This window comes from Aphanomyces astaci (assembly GCF_000520075.1).
Source record: "Aphanomyces astaci strain APO3 unplaced genomic scaffold supercont1.7, whole genome shotgun sequence".
Lineage (NCBI taxonomy): Eukaryota > Oomycota > Saprolegniomycetes > Saprolegniales > Verrucalvaceae > Aphanomyces > Aphanomyces astaci.
In genome coordinates this window covers 354,735-369,758 of record NW_009798270.1, presented here as the reverse complement: position 1 = coordinate 369,758, position 15,024 = coordinate 354,735, and the positions used below count along the sequence as shown (strand labels likewise).

The 15,024-nt window shown below is 52.6% G+C and overlaps 7 protein-coding genes across 11 annotated transcripts; 4 read left to right on the top strand and 3 right to left on the bottom strand.

Annotated features, from left to right (window-relative positions):
* Positions 1-1,171: 1,171 nt before the first annotated feature.
* Positions 1,172-2,650, bottom strand: H257_04076 (hypothetical protein; the record flags this gene model as incomplete). Its single annotated transcript, XM_009828453.1, has 10 exons — positions 1,172-1,273; positions 1,368-1,428; positions 1,480-1,545; positions 1,597-1,665; positions 1,712-1,792; positions 1,845-1,910; positions 1,960-2,060; positions 2,108-2,224; positions 2,288-2,579; positions 2,634-2,650. The coding sequence occupies 10 exons, from the start codon at positions 2,648-2,650 to the stop codon at positions 1,172-1,174; spliced, it is 972 nt and encodes a 323-aa protein (XP_009826755.1).
* Positions 2,651-3,274: 624 nt separating this feature from the next.
* Positions 3,275-4,735, bottom strand: H257_04075 (hypothetical protein). 3 transcript variants are annotated; one of them, XM_009828452.1, is made up of 3 exons: positions 4,616-4,735; positions 4,031-4,565; positions 3,430-3,979 (listed from the first exon to the last, which is right to left on the bottom strand). In XM_009828452.1, exon 3 carries the CDS (start codon positions 3,877-3,879, stop codon positions 3,430-3,432), a length of 450 nt encoding a protein of 149 aa, XP_009826754.1. In that variant the 5' UTR covers positions 3,880-3,979; positions 4,031-4,565; positions 4,616-4,735. The 3 variants fall into 3 exon arrangements, with proteins under 3 accessions (XP_009826752.1, XP_009826754.1, XP_009826753.1); XM_009828451.1 differs by having other exon boundaries at positions 4,070-4,565; XM_009828450.1 differs by having other exon boundaries at positions 3,275-4,565.
* Positions 4,736-5,143: 408 nt separating this feature from the next.
* On the top strand, positions 5,144-6,669 carry H257_04074 (hypothetical protein). Its single transcript, XM_009828449.1, has one exon. It carries the CDS (start codon positions 5,186-5,188, stop codon positions 6,572-6,574), a length of 1,389 nt encoding a protein of 462 aa, XP_009826751.1. The 5' UTR covers positions 5,144-5,185; the 3' UTR covers positions 6,575-6,669.
* A 216-nt stretch (positions 6,670-6,885) lies between these two features.
* H257_04073 (hypothetical protein) lies at positions 6,886-7,517 on the top strand. The gene has a single exon (XM_009828448.1). The coding sequence runs from the start codon at positions 6,898-6,900 to the stop codon at positions 7,387-7,389; it is 492 nt and encodes a 163-aa protein (XP_009826750.1). The 5' UTR covers positions 6,886-6,897; the 3' UTR covers positions 7,390-7,517.
* An 85-nt stretch (positions 7,518-7,602) lies between these two features.
* Positions 7,603-8,703, top strand: H257_04072 (hypothetical protein). Its single transcript, XM_009828447.1, has one exon. The coding sequence runs from the start codon at positions 7,615-7,617 to the stop codon at positions 8,617-8,619; it is 1,005 nt and encodes a 334-aa protein (XP_009826749.1). The 5' UTR covers positions 7,603-7,614; the 3' UTR covers positions 8,620-8,703.
* Positions 8,704-8,996: 293 nt separating this feature from the next.
* H257_04071 lies at positions 8,997-12,886 on the top strand. Of its 2 annotated transcripts, XM_009828445.1 has the most exons (10): positions 8,997-9,631; positions 9,687-10,286; positions 10,360-10,458; positions 10,532-10,794; positions 10,930-11,167; positions 11,731-11,930; positions 11,997-12,063; positions 12,385-12,504; positions 12,553-12,670; positions 12,735-12,886. In XM_009828445.1, exons 1-10 carry the CDS (start codon positions 9,029-9,031, stop codon positions 12,797-12,799), a joined length of 2,373 nt encoding a protein of 790 aa, XP_009826747.1. In that variant the 5' UTR covers positions 8,997-9,028; the 3' UTR covers positions 12,800-12,886. The 2 variants fall into 2 exon arrangements, with proteins under 2 accessions (XP_009826747.1, XP_009826748.1); XM_009828446.1 differs by lacking the exons at positions 11,731-11,930; positions 11,997-12,063; positions 12,385-12,504; positions 12,553-12,670; positions 12,735-12,886 and having other exon boundaries at positions 10,930-11,226.
* On the bottom strand, positions 12,720-14,827 carry H257_04070. Of its 2 annotated transcripts, XM_009828443.1 has the most exons (11): positions 14,490-14,826; positions 14,345-14,446; positions 14,187-14,288; positions 14,033-14,134; positions 13,870-13,974; positions 13,693-13,776; positions 13,511-13,612; positions 13,348-13,449; positions 13,194-13,298; positions 13,045-13,146; positions 12,720-13,001 (listed from the first exon to the last, which is right to left on the bottom strand). In XM_009828443.1, the coding sequence occupies exons 1-11, from the start codon at positions 14,817-14,819 to the stop codon at positions 12,912-12,914; spliced, it is 1,326 nt and encodes a 441-aa protein (XP_009826745.1). In that variant the 5' UTR covers positions 14,820-14,826; the 3' UTR covers positions 12,720-12,911. The 2 variants fall into 2 exon arrangements, with proteins under 2 accessions (XP_009826745.1, XP_009826746.1); XM_009828444.1 differs by having other exon boundaries at positions 14,187-14,446; positions 14,490-14,827.
* Positions 14,828-15,024: the final 197 nt, after the last annotated feature.

Here is a 15,024-nt window from a genome sequence, read left to right as displayed (position 1 = left end):
ACTCTTGCAGGGCAAGTTCCACCTTCACGACCCGACCATGAAGGCCTCCAACAGCAGACTTTGTTGCGCAAGCAACCACCCCCGCCCGCACACGCCACTCCTCCAAGTGTTGTGGCTTCGGGTGCCGTTTCAGCGTCGCTTCAGCCCGCGACAAGCGATGCAGGACCTCTGCCTCCGACCTGTCCAAGCCGAGGCAGCTCGGCACGATACTTAGCGAAATTTGCTAAGTGTTCAACCAGCTTCTGCTGGTAGTGGAATGCGTTCGGCACTGGCACCTTCCGCACAAGGCGTGCCCAACAAAGACCATCGTATTCCCAAATGATCTCCTCCTGCAGTGGAGCGACCCGCACATTGGCGATGATCTCGCCACGGTACTTGCGCTCGCCGCAAACCTCAGCGAATTCCATCGCCGACGCATGCCACGGCCGCATGTCAATGAGGACATTGATGGCCACCTCGACGCCATCGAGGTATTGCCGCAGCAACTCGCTGCGTGGAGCTCGACACTCCTCCATGCGCGCATACTCTTCCGTGCTTCGAGCCAACACTCGCATTCCGGACACCACCCGGTCCATCGGGTAGTCCGCGTTTCCCACATCTGGGAGAGTCCAATCCGTGCGGATGAAAACATCGTCCGCACTAACCGAGGTCACCACAAAATCCGGCATGCTCCGCCGGTATGGTCGCCCTCGGTCATCGTCGCACCATCACTTCCGTGACGGAGAGCGTGCGCTCGGTCCAGAGCGCTGCTGTTCCGGGCTCCGCCACCATTGCCGCCGTCATCGGCGCCCCAGTTCGACGCTCCGAAGGTGCTCATCCTTCGCTTTCGTCGCTTTTGTCAAATGACTACTGACGACAGCGGTCGTTCCGAATTCTCCAACGATTGTTCCGAATTCTCAATCCCTGTCCCACGTTCGGCCAAGTATACCGAAATCAAGTTTGAGTGTGGAAGGATGTAACGAGGTCCGGATAACATCCGGATACGACATCCCATTGGTCAGTTCCAATCCTGACCCGACACTAGGCAATCCAAGTGTCTCGAATCATTTGCTCTGCGACATCCGCAGCAGCACCATTCATTTGACATGAATTGCATGACTGGCGCGCAGCCGCGCGCCAAGGAAACCAGCTCAGCGATAGCTAGTTCTCTCAGTTAACAATATACCTTGTTCTACACACCTTCCTCTGTGCGCCCCATTACAAGTCGGGTCAACGTTCGAACGGGCACGCCTTCCACGGTCGTTTGGAAGGCAACCACTTGCCTTCCAAACGACTGGAACATGATATCAACATATGAATGGCCAAGAAACACTCACACAAGATATATATACATACTGTATATATTTATATATATGTATGTACAGCACAGTCAATGCCAAATGCAATGTCGTGTGGACAAACGACTTGATGACATTATTCCGTAAATCCCTGCGACATGATGAGGTTTCCGTGGTGTGATGACGTGATCAAGGGTCGTACAATGTGGTAATGGTAGGTGGGAATGTCACGTTGACAAACGTACGGAGGAGGTTGTTTTCCAGAAATCTACACACTCTTTAGCCATTTCCAGCCATCCGTTGGACAGGTTGTTCGTACAAATCCTCCAGGAGGAACTTGGCCCATTCGGTCGGGTCAAATGACGTTATCAAATTGTGTCGTAGCGCCCTATACGTAATACGTCGTCACATCACTACTAGTAGAGACAACGCACACTCGGCGCATGGACGATGCTAACGACACATTTTGAAAGCCATGGGTTGGGTATCCTGTCAACGTGACGTTGGCCAGTCGTCTAATCGTGACGTTATCACCGATATCGAATTAGGCTGCCCTTTTCATCGTACAACGCATGGACGCCTTGGGGGATTATCACATTTTCCAGCACCAGCGCCTTCAAATTCGCAAAATCTCTACAACGATAACGTCATAAACACTGTCAACAAACTCCCGAATACTTACAAGTGATGAATGGGTGGCAAACTGTGCACCATGAGCCTCTCGGTGATGCCTTGAACCGCGATGCCTGGTGGAATCTTGCCGTTTTCTGCGACAGCGTAGAACTTTCATCGTGGACGGCGGATGGTTGCTTCTGTCGCAGGAACGATACTTCGCAGGTGGGAGGTGCTGACGCTGGAAGGAGCTGGGTCATGCAGCTCACCGTCTGGCCAGACCCCCGCTCGACGCACGCCGTGAGATGCATCGTCGACGTGCAAATGCCGTTGTGCTCCGTGGCGGCGGTGTCAAAGCGATCTTATCCTGGCGCCAAGTTGGTGCTGAGCTCGAGCACCGTGGACTCGTGCTTGAAATGCAATGCTTTAGCTTTCCATTGCTTCATGTAGGACTTGAGGATCTTGTCGTCTTCGATCGTAAGTATGGACGGAATGCCGAGCGGTGCCATTCTTGTTGTCGAATGGTGGGGCGATCGTTTGGAAGCGTGTCTGTGTCGAGTGCGCGCGGGTGTCAGGGGAAGCGTCGACTCCTCGTCGGTTTGTTCGGCATCTTCCTCGGCGGCGTCGTCCTCGGGGGGCAGAGTTGTATGCCGCAGTGACTTTGAGACACGGAAGCCATCGACGGCGTCACTATCCGTCGAGAATGGCGTGACGGTCACAATCACGACACAGCAGAGCCATCACATGAGGAGAAGACTCATCGTCGCTGCTACTTCACGGCTGTGTGGGGAGATCTGACGTATGTTGGCTGACGTGCCTGGCAGCCAGGTACAGCCGTATGTGAAGGTCCAACTGGTGCATCAGTCAATCCGGCTGGATGTTGGTGGGTTAGAATCAGGTGAATGATTTCGTCGGGTTGGTCACGAGGAAATATACAAAAAATTCGAAGTGAAAAAGGAAGCTTGGCATGTGAATCAGGTGTTGACGAGGAATTAACCCTTCAAAAGTGCCGGGCATTGGTAGTATTCCCACTTTTGGCATATTTGGTCATCATTATTATTCATGCGATAATCGGTGATGATACAAGTACAGTATCAGGCGCAGAAGGAGGTTCACAGACAGCAATACAGAATGGTAGCCGTCGACCACAAATGCGAACTGCCGCTGGTTGCATGTCCTAAGTGTAAAGCCGAATTACGTGCCTACTCGTGGCTTTCGTTGTGTACGAGTACTATGCAAAATCGTTAGCTTGCTTCACCCATTCGAATACGCGCTGTAGTTCGTTGAACGAACATATCCGACGCAATGTCCCTTGCATTAGGGATAGTACAATATGGCTGGCCCAACACTTCCGAGTGCGTTCTACGTTCATCTTGAGTGTGGCATGCAGTTTATTGCTGGCCATTAGCAAGCAAAGGATGAATCGACAATTTCTGATGAACCAGTGATATGTGCCACCTTCACCTCCTTTGTACATAGATGGCTCTCCTCCTCGACATGTCAAGTCGGTCGTTTCAACATGGACTAGTTCGTACGAACTTTATGCTGCGTCTCGAGCCACCTGCCGCCTCAGTTGACACGCCACGACCATGGCCGAGGGTCGGTCGTGTGGAAACAGGTGCAGACACTTGGTGATGAGCACCCTCAACGCGTCGGGGAAGGTTGGGGTGAACCATTCGACCTCTTCTGGCATCGCCCATCGGTCCAACGACGAGAGGAGTATGCCCAGGGCGTACACGTCGGCTTTGCATCGTCTGTCGCCAGAGCTTTCGTCATCACTCAGACGTTCGGGGGCGGTCCACACGATCGATAGGCGACGACGACGGCTGACCACACGGCGTAAATCGAATGCAAAACGAACAGGGCAATCGCCACATTCGCGGTAATGGTCATCTTGGTGGCGAGGGACAGCGGTCCGTTGGTCAGCAACATTTGAAGGTTGCACGGACATTGCTCCACCACGCGACACACGTCCATGACATCTGACCATGTTCGGGTACGACAGAGTCGTCAAGAAAGCTGCAACGATCGTCTGCGTGGGAGAACCGCTGCAGTACCATCGGACGGCGATTCAACGTGCTCGCTTGGACCTTACATCATCCAGTCAAGCCACTTATTTGCATCGTTGAACATTGTTGTACATCATCATGCAGAGGTGACTATGAACTGCGTAACGTTACTGTGAAATGGATGGACATCAGCGATCGATTTGAATGGAAGGACCAGATTGGTCAAGTCCGCCAGCCCCGCCAGCCACGTGAGGGGGTGCTGCATGAGGTGGATACTAGTACGACTAGTACCACTTGTGCTGCTTGTGGCACTGACGTCGGACCTGGCGCTGGCCGCCACGATAGTCGGATTGTTCACCACAGTCGTGACCCCACCAACACCAAACGACTTGCTGGTCATTCCTGCCTCAGTCGTGTACCCCCCCAAATCAACTCGCCAGCTGTCGAGACGACGATGTGTCAGTGGTGCTGATTGTGTCGCCGTGCGGTTGGCCGAGGTATGGCAATGACGACGTCGACTTGTCGAATGCTAACGTTACCGGCGGCTCGAGCCGGCATCGGAGGGTTAGATCGCAAGGGCTAGACCGAGCACGCACACGATTACGCCCGTGTTATGACGAGCAGCACAAGGTAGACTGTGCCCATGCCACACCATATATCCAACACACTAGAAAGTGACCTGGTTCAAAATGATGGATGGCGGAATACAGTACGTACGGTGGGACGACAATATTATCGACATGACTGTCATGTTGGAAAGGCTTCTCGAGCACAGAGGTCACGACACACACGTGATCGTACGAATGGTTTGCAGTACAGACAGGCGGTGCCACGTCAGAGGTTGGACATGCAAGTCATGTCCCCCATACTGGGGGACAGTCGAGCTAATGTACTGGGGGCCCCAGTACTGTTTCTATGGGGAGCGTGATGAGTGCTACAGGTATGTTGGCTAAGACTATCGTCATCACACAATGTGCACACCTGCGCCGCGAACTGTCAAAGGTCACAATCTCGAAATCTTGTAACCCTTCCCCTCGCCATGTTGGATAGCCAAACCTCTGGCAACCCAATAAGCTATAAAAAGACAAAAATATAGAAATAGGAAGGAATTAATGATATAGAATTAAATCTTCCTTAAAACGATAGTTATACAGTTGAAATGAATATTATTTCGAATTTATTTATAGAGTATATGTAATTATAAGTTGAAACACGTGGGGATGAGAACGGGAAATTCTCGCTATAGTAGGAACAAGCCATTGTTGGATTTCTTGCAGTCCCGACATCATGGAAGGCGAATCGAAGAATGACTTTGACTGGTTGCCCGCTGGCACGGAAGCTCTGGCCGATGGAGAGTATGAAGCGATCGTGCTTGGCACGGGCTTGAAGGAGTGCATCTTGAGTGGCTTGATGGCGACGAAGGGGCTCAAAGTGCTGCACTTGGACCGCAACAACTACTATGGTGGTGACTGCGCGTCGCTCAACTTGTCCAACTTGTACACCAAGTTCCGTGGCGAACACGCCGAACCCCTCACGGGACTTGGTTCGAACCGCGACTACAACATCGACTTGATCCCCAAGTTCATCATGGCGTGCGGTAAATTGGTCAAGATCCTGCTGCACACCAAGGTCACGCGGTACTTGGAGTTCAAGAACGTCGACGGCAGCTATGTGTACAAGGGCAGCCGCATTTACAAGGTTCCCGCGACTGGTGAAGAAGCGCTTTCGTCGTCGTTGATGGGAATCTTTGAAAAGCGCCGCTTCCGCGGCTTGATTATGTTTGTTTACAACTACGAAGAAGAAAACCCGGACACGCATCAAGGGCTGGACTTGTTCAAGCAACCCATGAGCGACGTGTACGCCAAGTTCGGCGTGGATGCGAACACCCAGAGCTTCACGGGCCACGCCATGGCGTTGATGCGCGACGACAACTACATTAATCGTCCGGCCATCGAGACCGTGCGCGCCCTCAAGATGTACTCGTACTCCCTCGAGCGTTACGGCAAGTCCCCATACATCTATCCTATCTACGGTCTGGGCGGGCTGCCCGAAGGCTTTTCGCGCCTGTGTGCGATCCACGGCGGCACCTTCATGTTGAACCGCGGCGTCGACGAAGTGCTGTTCAAGGACGGCAAGGCGTGGGGTATTCGCAGCGGCAACGAAGTGGCCAAGGGCAAGTTGATCATCGGCGACCCGTCGTACTTCCCCAAGGAAAAGACCCGCTCGGTCGGCAAAGTCGTGCGGTCGATCTTCATCCTGCGCCACCCCATCGCCAACACGAACAACTCGGAGTCGTGCCAGATCATCATCCCCGCCGCCCAGGCCAACCGCCGCAACGACGTGTACGTGTGTGTGGTGTCGTTTGCGCACTGCGTCGCAGCCAAGGACACGTACATTGCGATCGTGTCGACGACGGTGGAAACGTCGTCGCCGCTCGCGGAATTGGAGATCGGCGTGTCCCTTCTCGGCGAGTACGTGGACCGATTCGACGAAGTGTCGGACCAGTTGGAACCCGTGGGCAACGGTACCGTCGACAACTGCTACATCAGCTCATCGTACGACGCCACGAGCCACTTTGAAACCACGTCGGACGATGTGTTGAGCCTCTACCAGCGCATCACGGGCGAGCAGCTCGACATGACGATCAACGCCGACACGACGGAGGCCGATCAATAAGCCCAAGTGAGCGCGGCATGCATATACACAGCCTTGCATGTTCCTTAACGGAGTACTAATCCATTGCATACCCCCCCTCTCCTTCTTACGCACCATCGGATGTCATTCCTTCCATCAACGGAACCTGTGCTTTATACGAAACGTTGCGATATCTTGCAGAATTGGATTTGATTGGCCAAAACTCCGCCCAGAACCACTCAAATCTCCATGCTTTGTCGAGTGTAGGGGTAAATTCATCCAATCAGAAGCCTCTAAATTTGAATTTTCAAGCGAAACCAACCTGCGAGCGCGGAAATCTATTCTCACTTTATCATTCGCTCTCCATGGCCCAGCGCTCTTCGACCCGACTCCATCAAGCGCCCGGCGGACAGTCCACCATGGGCTCGTTGATCTTTGGCGGCGGCGACAACTCGGCCGACGAAGACCGTCCTCGCGGCCGCGGTGTCCGCAAGTTTGAAACTCCCGAGCAGCAACAAGTGGGCAAGCAGGAACCGGCTAACCAACAGCGCTATGGGCAACAACCGCAACAACAACAGCAACAACAACCCACGGTGGAATCGCAGAATGTCTCGTCCAACCGATACGCCAGTGGTACGTCGCAAAACACGGGCAACGTGATCACGGACCGCAGCACGACCCGCATCCACGCACCCCCTGGTGGACAATCGTCGTTCGGCACCACTTCCGATCAACGCGGTTCGTCCAACCGCTATTCGAACGGTGCGTCCCAAAACACAGGGAACGTCATCACCGATCGAAGTACCACGCGCATTCATGCACCCCCTGGAGGCGCGTCGTCGTTCCGACTTGGTTAGGCTTCATGTGTGTTCTGTTAGGATGATACCAATTTCCATAAACATATACAACGACCCACAACATGCACAACATCCATGTCCATCGTGTTGGCGTCGTCAGCATATGCCGGTTGTAGCGCGGCGGCAAAGTCAAAGTTGAAGTCCCACTCAGTCAACCCGGCATCCGTATAAAGTTGATTTATCCGGAATTTGTTTGCCATTTTCACATTTGACTTTTGGGGTTACATGATCAGACAAACAGCCTGCTGGAGCCGCCGCCGCGGTGTCCGATCACGGGGAGCGTACAGGACGCCTGTGGAAGCTGCTGCATATAGCACCAGAAAGAACCCCTTGAAATTCAAGTCCAACTACGAGAAGCAGATCATGTTGTTCGCAAGCGAAGTGTCTGTAATCTGTGGCGCGAACAAGTATCGAGAGATTTCCGACGTGTTTTTGGGTGTGTGGAAGCGGACGGACAAGGCATATGTGAACGAATTGGAGTTGGACTTGGCGCCGATGATTCCTGAAACGACAGAGGAGAAGGTGGAGCGTGTGGTAGTGGACGAACCGGAAGTGCAAGCCATCCTCAACTCACCGTCGCAGAACGTGGCCGAGGTCCAGCACAAGTTGAAGGCCATGCAAGTCCACATCGACGCATTACCCCATTTGACGGTGGCAGACAAGGTGGAGGTAGTTCAAGCGCTGCAGTCGACGCTGCAGACCTCGTTTGGCGCCGCGCAGGAAGCGCACGCAATCGAACATTACGAGACTCAAACGCAATCCAACGTGCAACAGCGCAACGCGAAATTCTGGAGCAAACGCGTCGGTCGCGTGCAGTCTGCAGACAGGAAGTACCGCAATGTCCTCGTGGGTGGTCGGATCGACGGCGTCAGCGGCGAAACCGTGATCGAAGTGAAGAACCGCATGCGAGAGTTCATCAACCCGTTGCCACGGTACGACGTCGTTCAACTGCAAACGTACCTGTACCTACTCGACTCGACGCATGGGGAGTTGGTGGAGCACGTCAAAGGCAAGACCAAAGACAAGAGCAAGACGACTGCGGTGGACTGGGACCCTGTGGAGTGGAACACCAATGTGGTGCCGTACTTGGCTCGGTTCGCGCATTCGCTGGATCGGTTCATGGATGGTCCAACGGACTTGCACCACAAGTTCCTCACTGACGACACCTTGAAGCGAAAAGAAGTCATTCGCAGCCTGTGGATGGACAGTCCTGCCGATTTCGATCAGTAGAGGGTTGATTTGACGCATACAGTAACTACTCATGACGATGTTGTTGCCGCGTTGTAGTACATTCAGTGACGTTGCCACAAACAGATAACTATCCGTCATGGAGATGATGCATGGACCTTCTCGCATGCCTTGTTCCTGCGTGAAAAAGTCCGCCGTGTCGTCCATGCATCGCCAGCCCCCGCCGCTTTACAGTTTGTGGCGGTAAAAACCGCGCCCGTTCGAAATTTAGCGGGAGAGTTGGCATTGTTCAAATTTAATCTTGCGTTTTGTATGGAGCGATAATATTTCTATTGGATATTGACATTGACAGGTCGTTTACAAATTTCAAGATAATAAATTGAATTGGCAATGAAAAATAAAACACCCACCAGGCAGCAGCGAGCGGCAAATTGATCTTGCCTAGCGTTACATGGAAGTGAGCAGACAGTCGATGGCGGGGTCCGGCGTTACGAGGTACTTTGCGCCGAAAGCAAGCAGCGAGAACCATGCAGATACCAATGGTAATAGTGATGGCTTCATGACCGAGTCACGGAATGGACACCGGAGGAGGTCGTCAAAGGGCAGCAACCAAGCCGAGCACGACAGTCCAGTGCGGTCAGTTCCTCTGGGAAGTCCGCACGACAACCATAATGCATCCCAGGCCAAGCGCAACACCCAAAGCCACATCTACGACCCAACGACTTCGTCAACTGGCGTGGTGCCATCCATGCAAAAGTGGAAAATGAGCTCGTCGTCGCGGCACACAGACACGAGCAGCGATGAACTGGCCAACGACAACGACGCCGACAACTATTTCAATATGGACCAGCAGTTTCAGGTGAAGTTGTTGTATTGCCGCACACCCGAAGACAAGGTTCGCGTGTACAAGGAGCACGTGTGTGCGCTCTTGCATGAGCTCGTGATGATCGAGACACACTCGGAAGAGCTCGAGTACGAGCTAAAGCTCAAAATCGAAGCCATCCAGCAGCTTCGTCAGAAAGTCGATAGCTTGACCGCGCCAGAGGCATTCCACGTACGTTGCCGCCATCATGGTCCCTCCGCTCCGACTCATTTCTTGCATCGTGTAGACGCTCCGGGAATTCGAAGACAGCGCCGACTTCACAGACAAGACCCGCGTGTCCCAAGGGGAATCGCACGCATTATGCCGAAAACTCGAGGCGGAAGTGCGCATCTTTCGGGAGCGCGCGACGGCGTCCGAAGCCACCGAGGCCAAGCTGCGCCATCAATTGGCCGCCAAGGAAGCCGACCTGGCCCACCTGTCTGAGGCCCATCGCCAGCTCCAAGCCGATTTACGCAACGAAGCGAAACGGCGCGACGAGTCGGACAAGAAGGCGGTGGTGTTGCGGGACAAGCTCGACGCGCTGCGCAGGTCGCCGTCGCTCCAATCGAGTCTGGACGACGCCCTGTCTCAATCTGCTCGGTTTGAATCGATGGCCGAGACGCAGCAAGGCGTGATACGTGCCCACGAAGCCACGATCGCCGCGCTGACCCGACAAGTCCAAGGCCACGAACTCACGATCGAAGCATCAGACGACCATCTTCGAGCGGCGTTGAGGGCCAAGGACGCCGAGGTGCAGGCCGTGACGCAAGGATGCCGCGACGAGCTCGAGGCCATGGCAGTCAAGTTCAAGCAGTGCGAACTCGTGCGACGAACTCTGCACAACCAAGTACGTCGTTGACTCGAGGAAGCAGTAAGTAGTCGGTCACCTGACACGACGGACGGTTGGTATACTTGTGTAGGTGATGGAACTCAAGGGCAACATCCGAGTGTTTTGCCGCGTTCGGCCGCATTTGGCTGCCGAGCGATCATCATCGTTTGGACGACATGTGGCAGACGAGGTGCGTTTAGCTCGCTTTGGTTGGATGGTGTCTGATTGGTTTGTACATTTGGGCTGTGTTTATGGTGGTGTAGGTGTATTTGTTTCCAGATTACGACAAGGACAAGCGACGCGTGGTACTCGTGGCGGACGCCAAGACACACACTAGCTATGCACAACACCACCATAGCTGCAGCACCAGCAGCAGTAGCAACGACAGCAAAAAGTGGGCATTTGAATTCGACCAAGTGTTCAACTGCAATGCCACACAGCACGACATGTTTCAAGAAGTGGCGGCGCTGGTCCAGTCGGCCGTGGACGGGTACAACGTGTCGATCCTTGCCTACGGCCAGACGGGGTACGCCTATGCCAGATGGGACACCATGAGTGAACCACAGAGTGTGCCAGATTGGACAGCATGAGTGAACCACAGAGTGTGCCAGATGGGACAGAGTGCGAGCGAGGTTGACGAGAATGTGTGTTTTGTGCTTAGGTCGGGCAAAACGTACACGATGCAAGGCGACGAACAAGCGCTGGCCGAGCACAGTCCAAACCAGTGGGCGCGTATTCCGGATTTGGGCATTGTGGGGCGCGCCATGGCACATTTGTTTGCCACGTGCGCCAAGCAGCGCGACCACCACGGATGGGAGTTTACCATTTCGTTTGAAATGTACGAGATCTACAACGACACGATCCGAGACCTCATGGCGGTGCCGCCGTCCAATCTGGCGGTACGTCACACCCATATTAGTTACTATTTGATATGTTGTCGATTTGATACATAATTGGGGAGGGGGTGCAATCGAATGACCAAACCGATCCACAATCGATCTGATTGGTTGTTGAATTTCATTGGGAAATGGGTTTTGATTGGCTAATAATTTTGAGGTCATCTGAGGTAGCCAATCAAATCGATTTAAATTCCAACAAGAAACCACAACACAATGAAATTTCACTTGAAAGCACAATAGTCTTTGTCTCTTTAATCCCAACATTTGGACTTTGGTGCGGATTCGCCAAATCGATCGATTCTTTGTCCTGACTTTTGGGATGTCAAAATCATCGTCAAGTGTCACACTAATTGATGTCACAATTTTTGTGGAATGGGTCGAAGCGTGGATTTGGATTGGCTACTTGATTATTGATCTGGGTTTTGATTGGTCGATCGATTGCTGCCGAATTATTTGGGTTTTGTGCTCATTCGATTGAGCACACACTCCAAGTTGGAATCATCAAGGCTTGACAATATATATATATATATATATATACCTCATGGTTGTATGGGTTGATATAGGCGAGTGGCGGGCACGACGTGACGCACGTGGCCCAGTTGGATGCCGACGGCCGCGTGCACGTATCCAATCTGACCGTGACGACTGTGCGCGACGAAGTGCATGCGATGCAGTTGCTCAAGCAAGCCACGAGTCGACGCTCCGTCAAGAAAACGAATCGCAATGACGTGTCATCCCGAAGTCACTGCATCACTACGCTCAAGTATGTCAAGTCTGTTGGTCGTTGAACGCTGTCTTTTGTATTGGGGGACTTAGTACAATGTTGTAGACTCACGGGGGTGCATCCACAGTCCGAGTCGGTGCGACAGGGTGCCGTGTACTTGGTGGATTTGGCGGTACGTGTAGGGAATATGTCGGGAATGATGGTGCTGATGCGATCGGGTGTATGTATGTATTGTCCTTTTACTCCAAATGTGGGCTTTTGTGCTGATTCGCCAAATCTATCGAGTTTTGAATTTTGGTTGTAAAAAGGTGCTTGGTATCACACTAATTGAATTCACACACTAATTTGACGTTGATGGTGGTGGTTTCCTGCAATCTGATTGGCTAAATATCCTTCTGCCGATGATTCTTGTGTACTTTACTTGGTTGTGTGTCGATTCATATCCAGAATACATACACAACAATATGTATCGATAAACGAACGATATGGTTAGGGATCCGAGCGGTTAAAGTCGTCGGGCAGTGGCAACGACCCCGTGATGCTCAAGGAAGCGCAAAACATCAACAAGAGCTTGGCATGCCTGGGCAATGTCATCTCGGCCATCGCGTCCAAGGTTCGAGTTGGCTGTTGTGAAGTTGCTAAGACACGAGTATATGTGTAGAAGGCGCACGTTCCGTTTCGCGACTCCAAGCTCACGTATGTATTGCAAAACACGCTTGGCCAAGACAGCAAGACGCTCATGATCTGCACCTTGTCCCCTCTCGAAGAACACCGCGACGGTGGGTCATGGTTTTGCTTTTATAATAGGTTGAGTAAGTAGGCTCATGTACATGATGATGGTAGAGAGCTTGAATACGCTTCGATTTGCCAAGAAAGTCAACACGTGCGAGCTGGCCGCTTCGAAATGAGTCGCATGTCGAGTGTAGGTAGTAGTTAGTTGTATCAATAGCCAACAAACGATAGCCCAAGTAATTTACCACCCCTTTAACTGGTTGATTTTGATTGGGTGGTTTTGCATGATTACATTCGCTCTTGCGAGTGTTGGTCAAGCAAGGCCACCACGGCGTCGTGGTTGAAGTACCGGGCAAACTCTTCGGCCGTGTGCCCGTCCTATGTGTTGTCAACTTTCATGCGACAATGTAACAAGACAGACCGTGTTGGTCGCTGTGACATCGGTGGAAGGATGCGCGAGAAGCAGCGCCGCGATGGCGTGGTATCCTTCTTGGGCGGCGACCATGAGCGGCGTCGCGCCGTTCTGATCTCTCAGTTGAGACGAGTGATATATATATATAGTGTACGTACCTCCTTGTCTTTGATGTTCGAGTCCACACGGGGGTGTTGAAGGAGGGCCTTTACCACGTCGACTTGGCCGCTCATCACCGCCGACATCAACGGAGTCATGCCGTGCTAAAGGCGCCACTTAAAACATGTCCATGACGATGTACTAGTGTCGTACCACGTCTTGCTCGTTCACGTCCACGTCTGGGTGCGCCAGCAGCAACTTGACAATGTCAACGTGCCCCCCGTCACATGCCAGCATCAACGCCGAAATGCCCAACTGCAATGATGACGTACACACATTTGATGACTATACATCAACACGGCAATAGAGTCCTTACGTCGTCTTGCACGTTGACTTGAATGTCTGGTTGACTAAGCAGTACGCGGACGACGTCGACTTGGCCCGTCGTGGCCGCCACCAACAGCGACATGCCGCCTTTCTAGTCGCATCCAGTCGTAAGAGGATGGCGATGTCGGGGGGTATGACGGAGTGTGAGAGAGAGAGACGAAGCTGTCGTACGTAGAGCACGGGTTGTTGCAACAACTCCTGGACCACTGGCATTTGAGATTCGTTGGCACCTACGATCCACGCCACCAAACTTTCCTACCCCCCCATATATGAGTCATCATAGTTTCAATAGTAGTGATTCATATATATATCTCTATATATGTATACTGTATATAATCGGCGGCTGACCTTATTTTGTTCAAGTTGACGCTGGACGTCAGGGTATTGCAACAGCAGGCGCAACACGTCCACTTGACCGGCGTCACATGCTTCGACCAACGCCGTGGCGTCATCCTGCTGACCAAAACACACAAGCAACTAAGACTCCTACTTTAGCAATCAAATATCCCACCGACGCTTGCAACGAGATGTCGATGGCTGGATGGTCAAGCAGAAGCTTGGCAGTGTCCACGTGGCCTTCGGTCGCAGCGAGCATGAGCGCTGTGGACCCGTTCTGTTCAAATTGCGAATCAACAACAACGAACAGACGACGGCGAAGGACGCACCAGATCTTGGGCGTTCACGTCCACCTCTGGGTGCTGCAGAAGCAAGCGAACGATGGCTGGCTTGCCGTCTTCGGACGCCATCATCAACGCCGTGGCGCCCAACTGCCATTAGGTGGTTGTGGGGTTAGAAAGTGTCGCTTGATGGCACCAGTCCTTACTTGGCTACGCTCGTTGACGTGGAGTCCAGGCTGCGTCAAGAGAAACTTGACGACGTCTTCTCGGTGGAGCAGCGAGTGTACCATCAGTGCTGTCCACCCATTCTACCCAGAGCTTTAGATTTGCCCACGACAGGGTACGTCCTACCGGGCTTTGAAAGTTGATGTCGATCTTGTCGTCGTTCGTCAACATGAATTGTGCGTCGGCGGCGGATTCGGCGACCATCAGGGCCGACCACTCTTGGATGTCGAATTGCGGCGCTTCCACAGTTTCCTGCTCGGTGGTGGTTGACAAGGCTCGAATGCGCATGGTGCTTGGCTTGAGAGGATACCCGCACCTGAACGCTCGAGGATGGCGGAAAGGTGCATGTAGAGCCATGGAACCCATCGGAGCTGCTGTCGGCATGCGTCGATGATGGATCAGGCGATGTCCAACGCGGGACGATCGCCGAAGCAACACAAGACTTGCCACGAACATGCTGGTGCGGATTACTGTCACCACCACTTCAACCACCATTCATTAAAGTATGTATTTCCATTCATTAAAGTTTACTTTTGGTTGTTGACTGTAAAGCGCTCAAATTTGTGACTAACGTTAATTTATTAATAAACTAATAATATTGAATTAATACCATAACAACTCGGACAAATATTTGCTGGATATGTGATTCGGACAAAATATG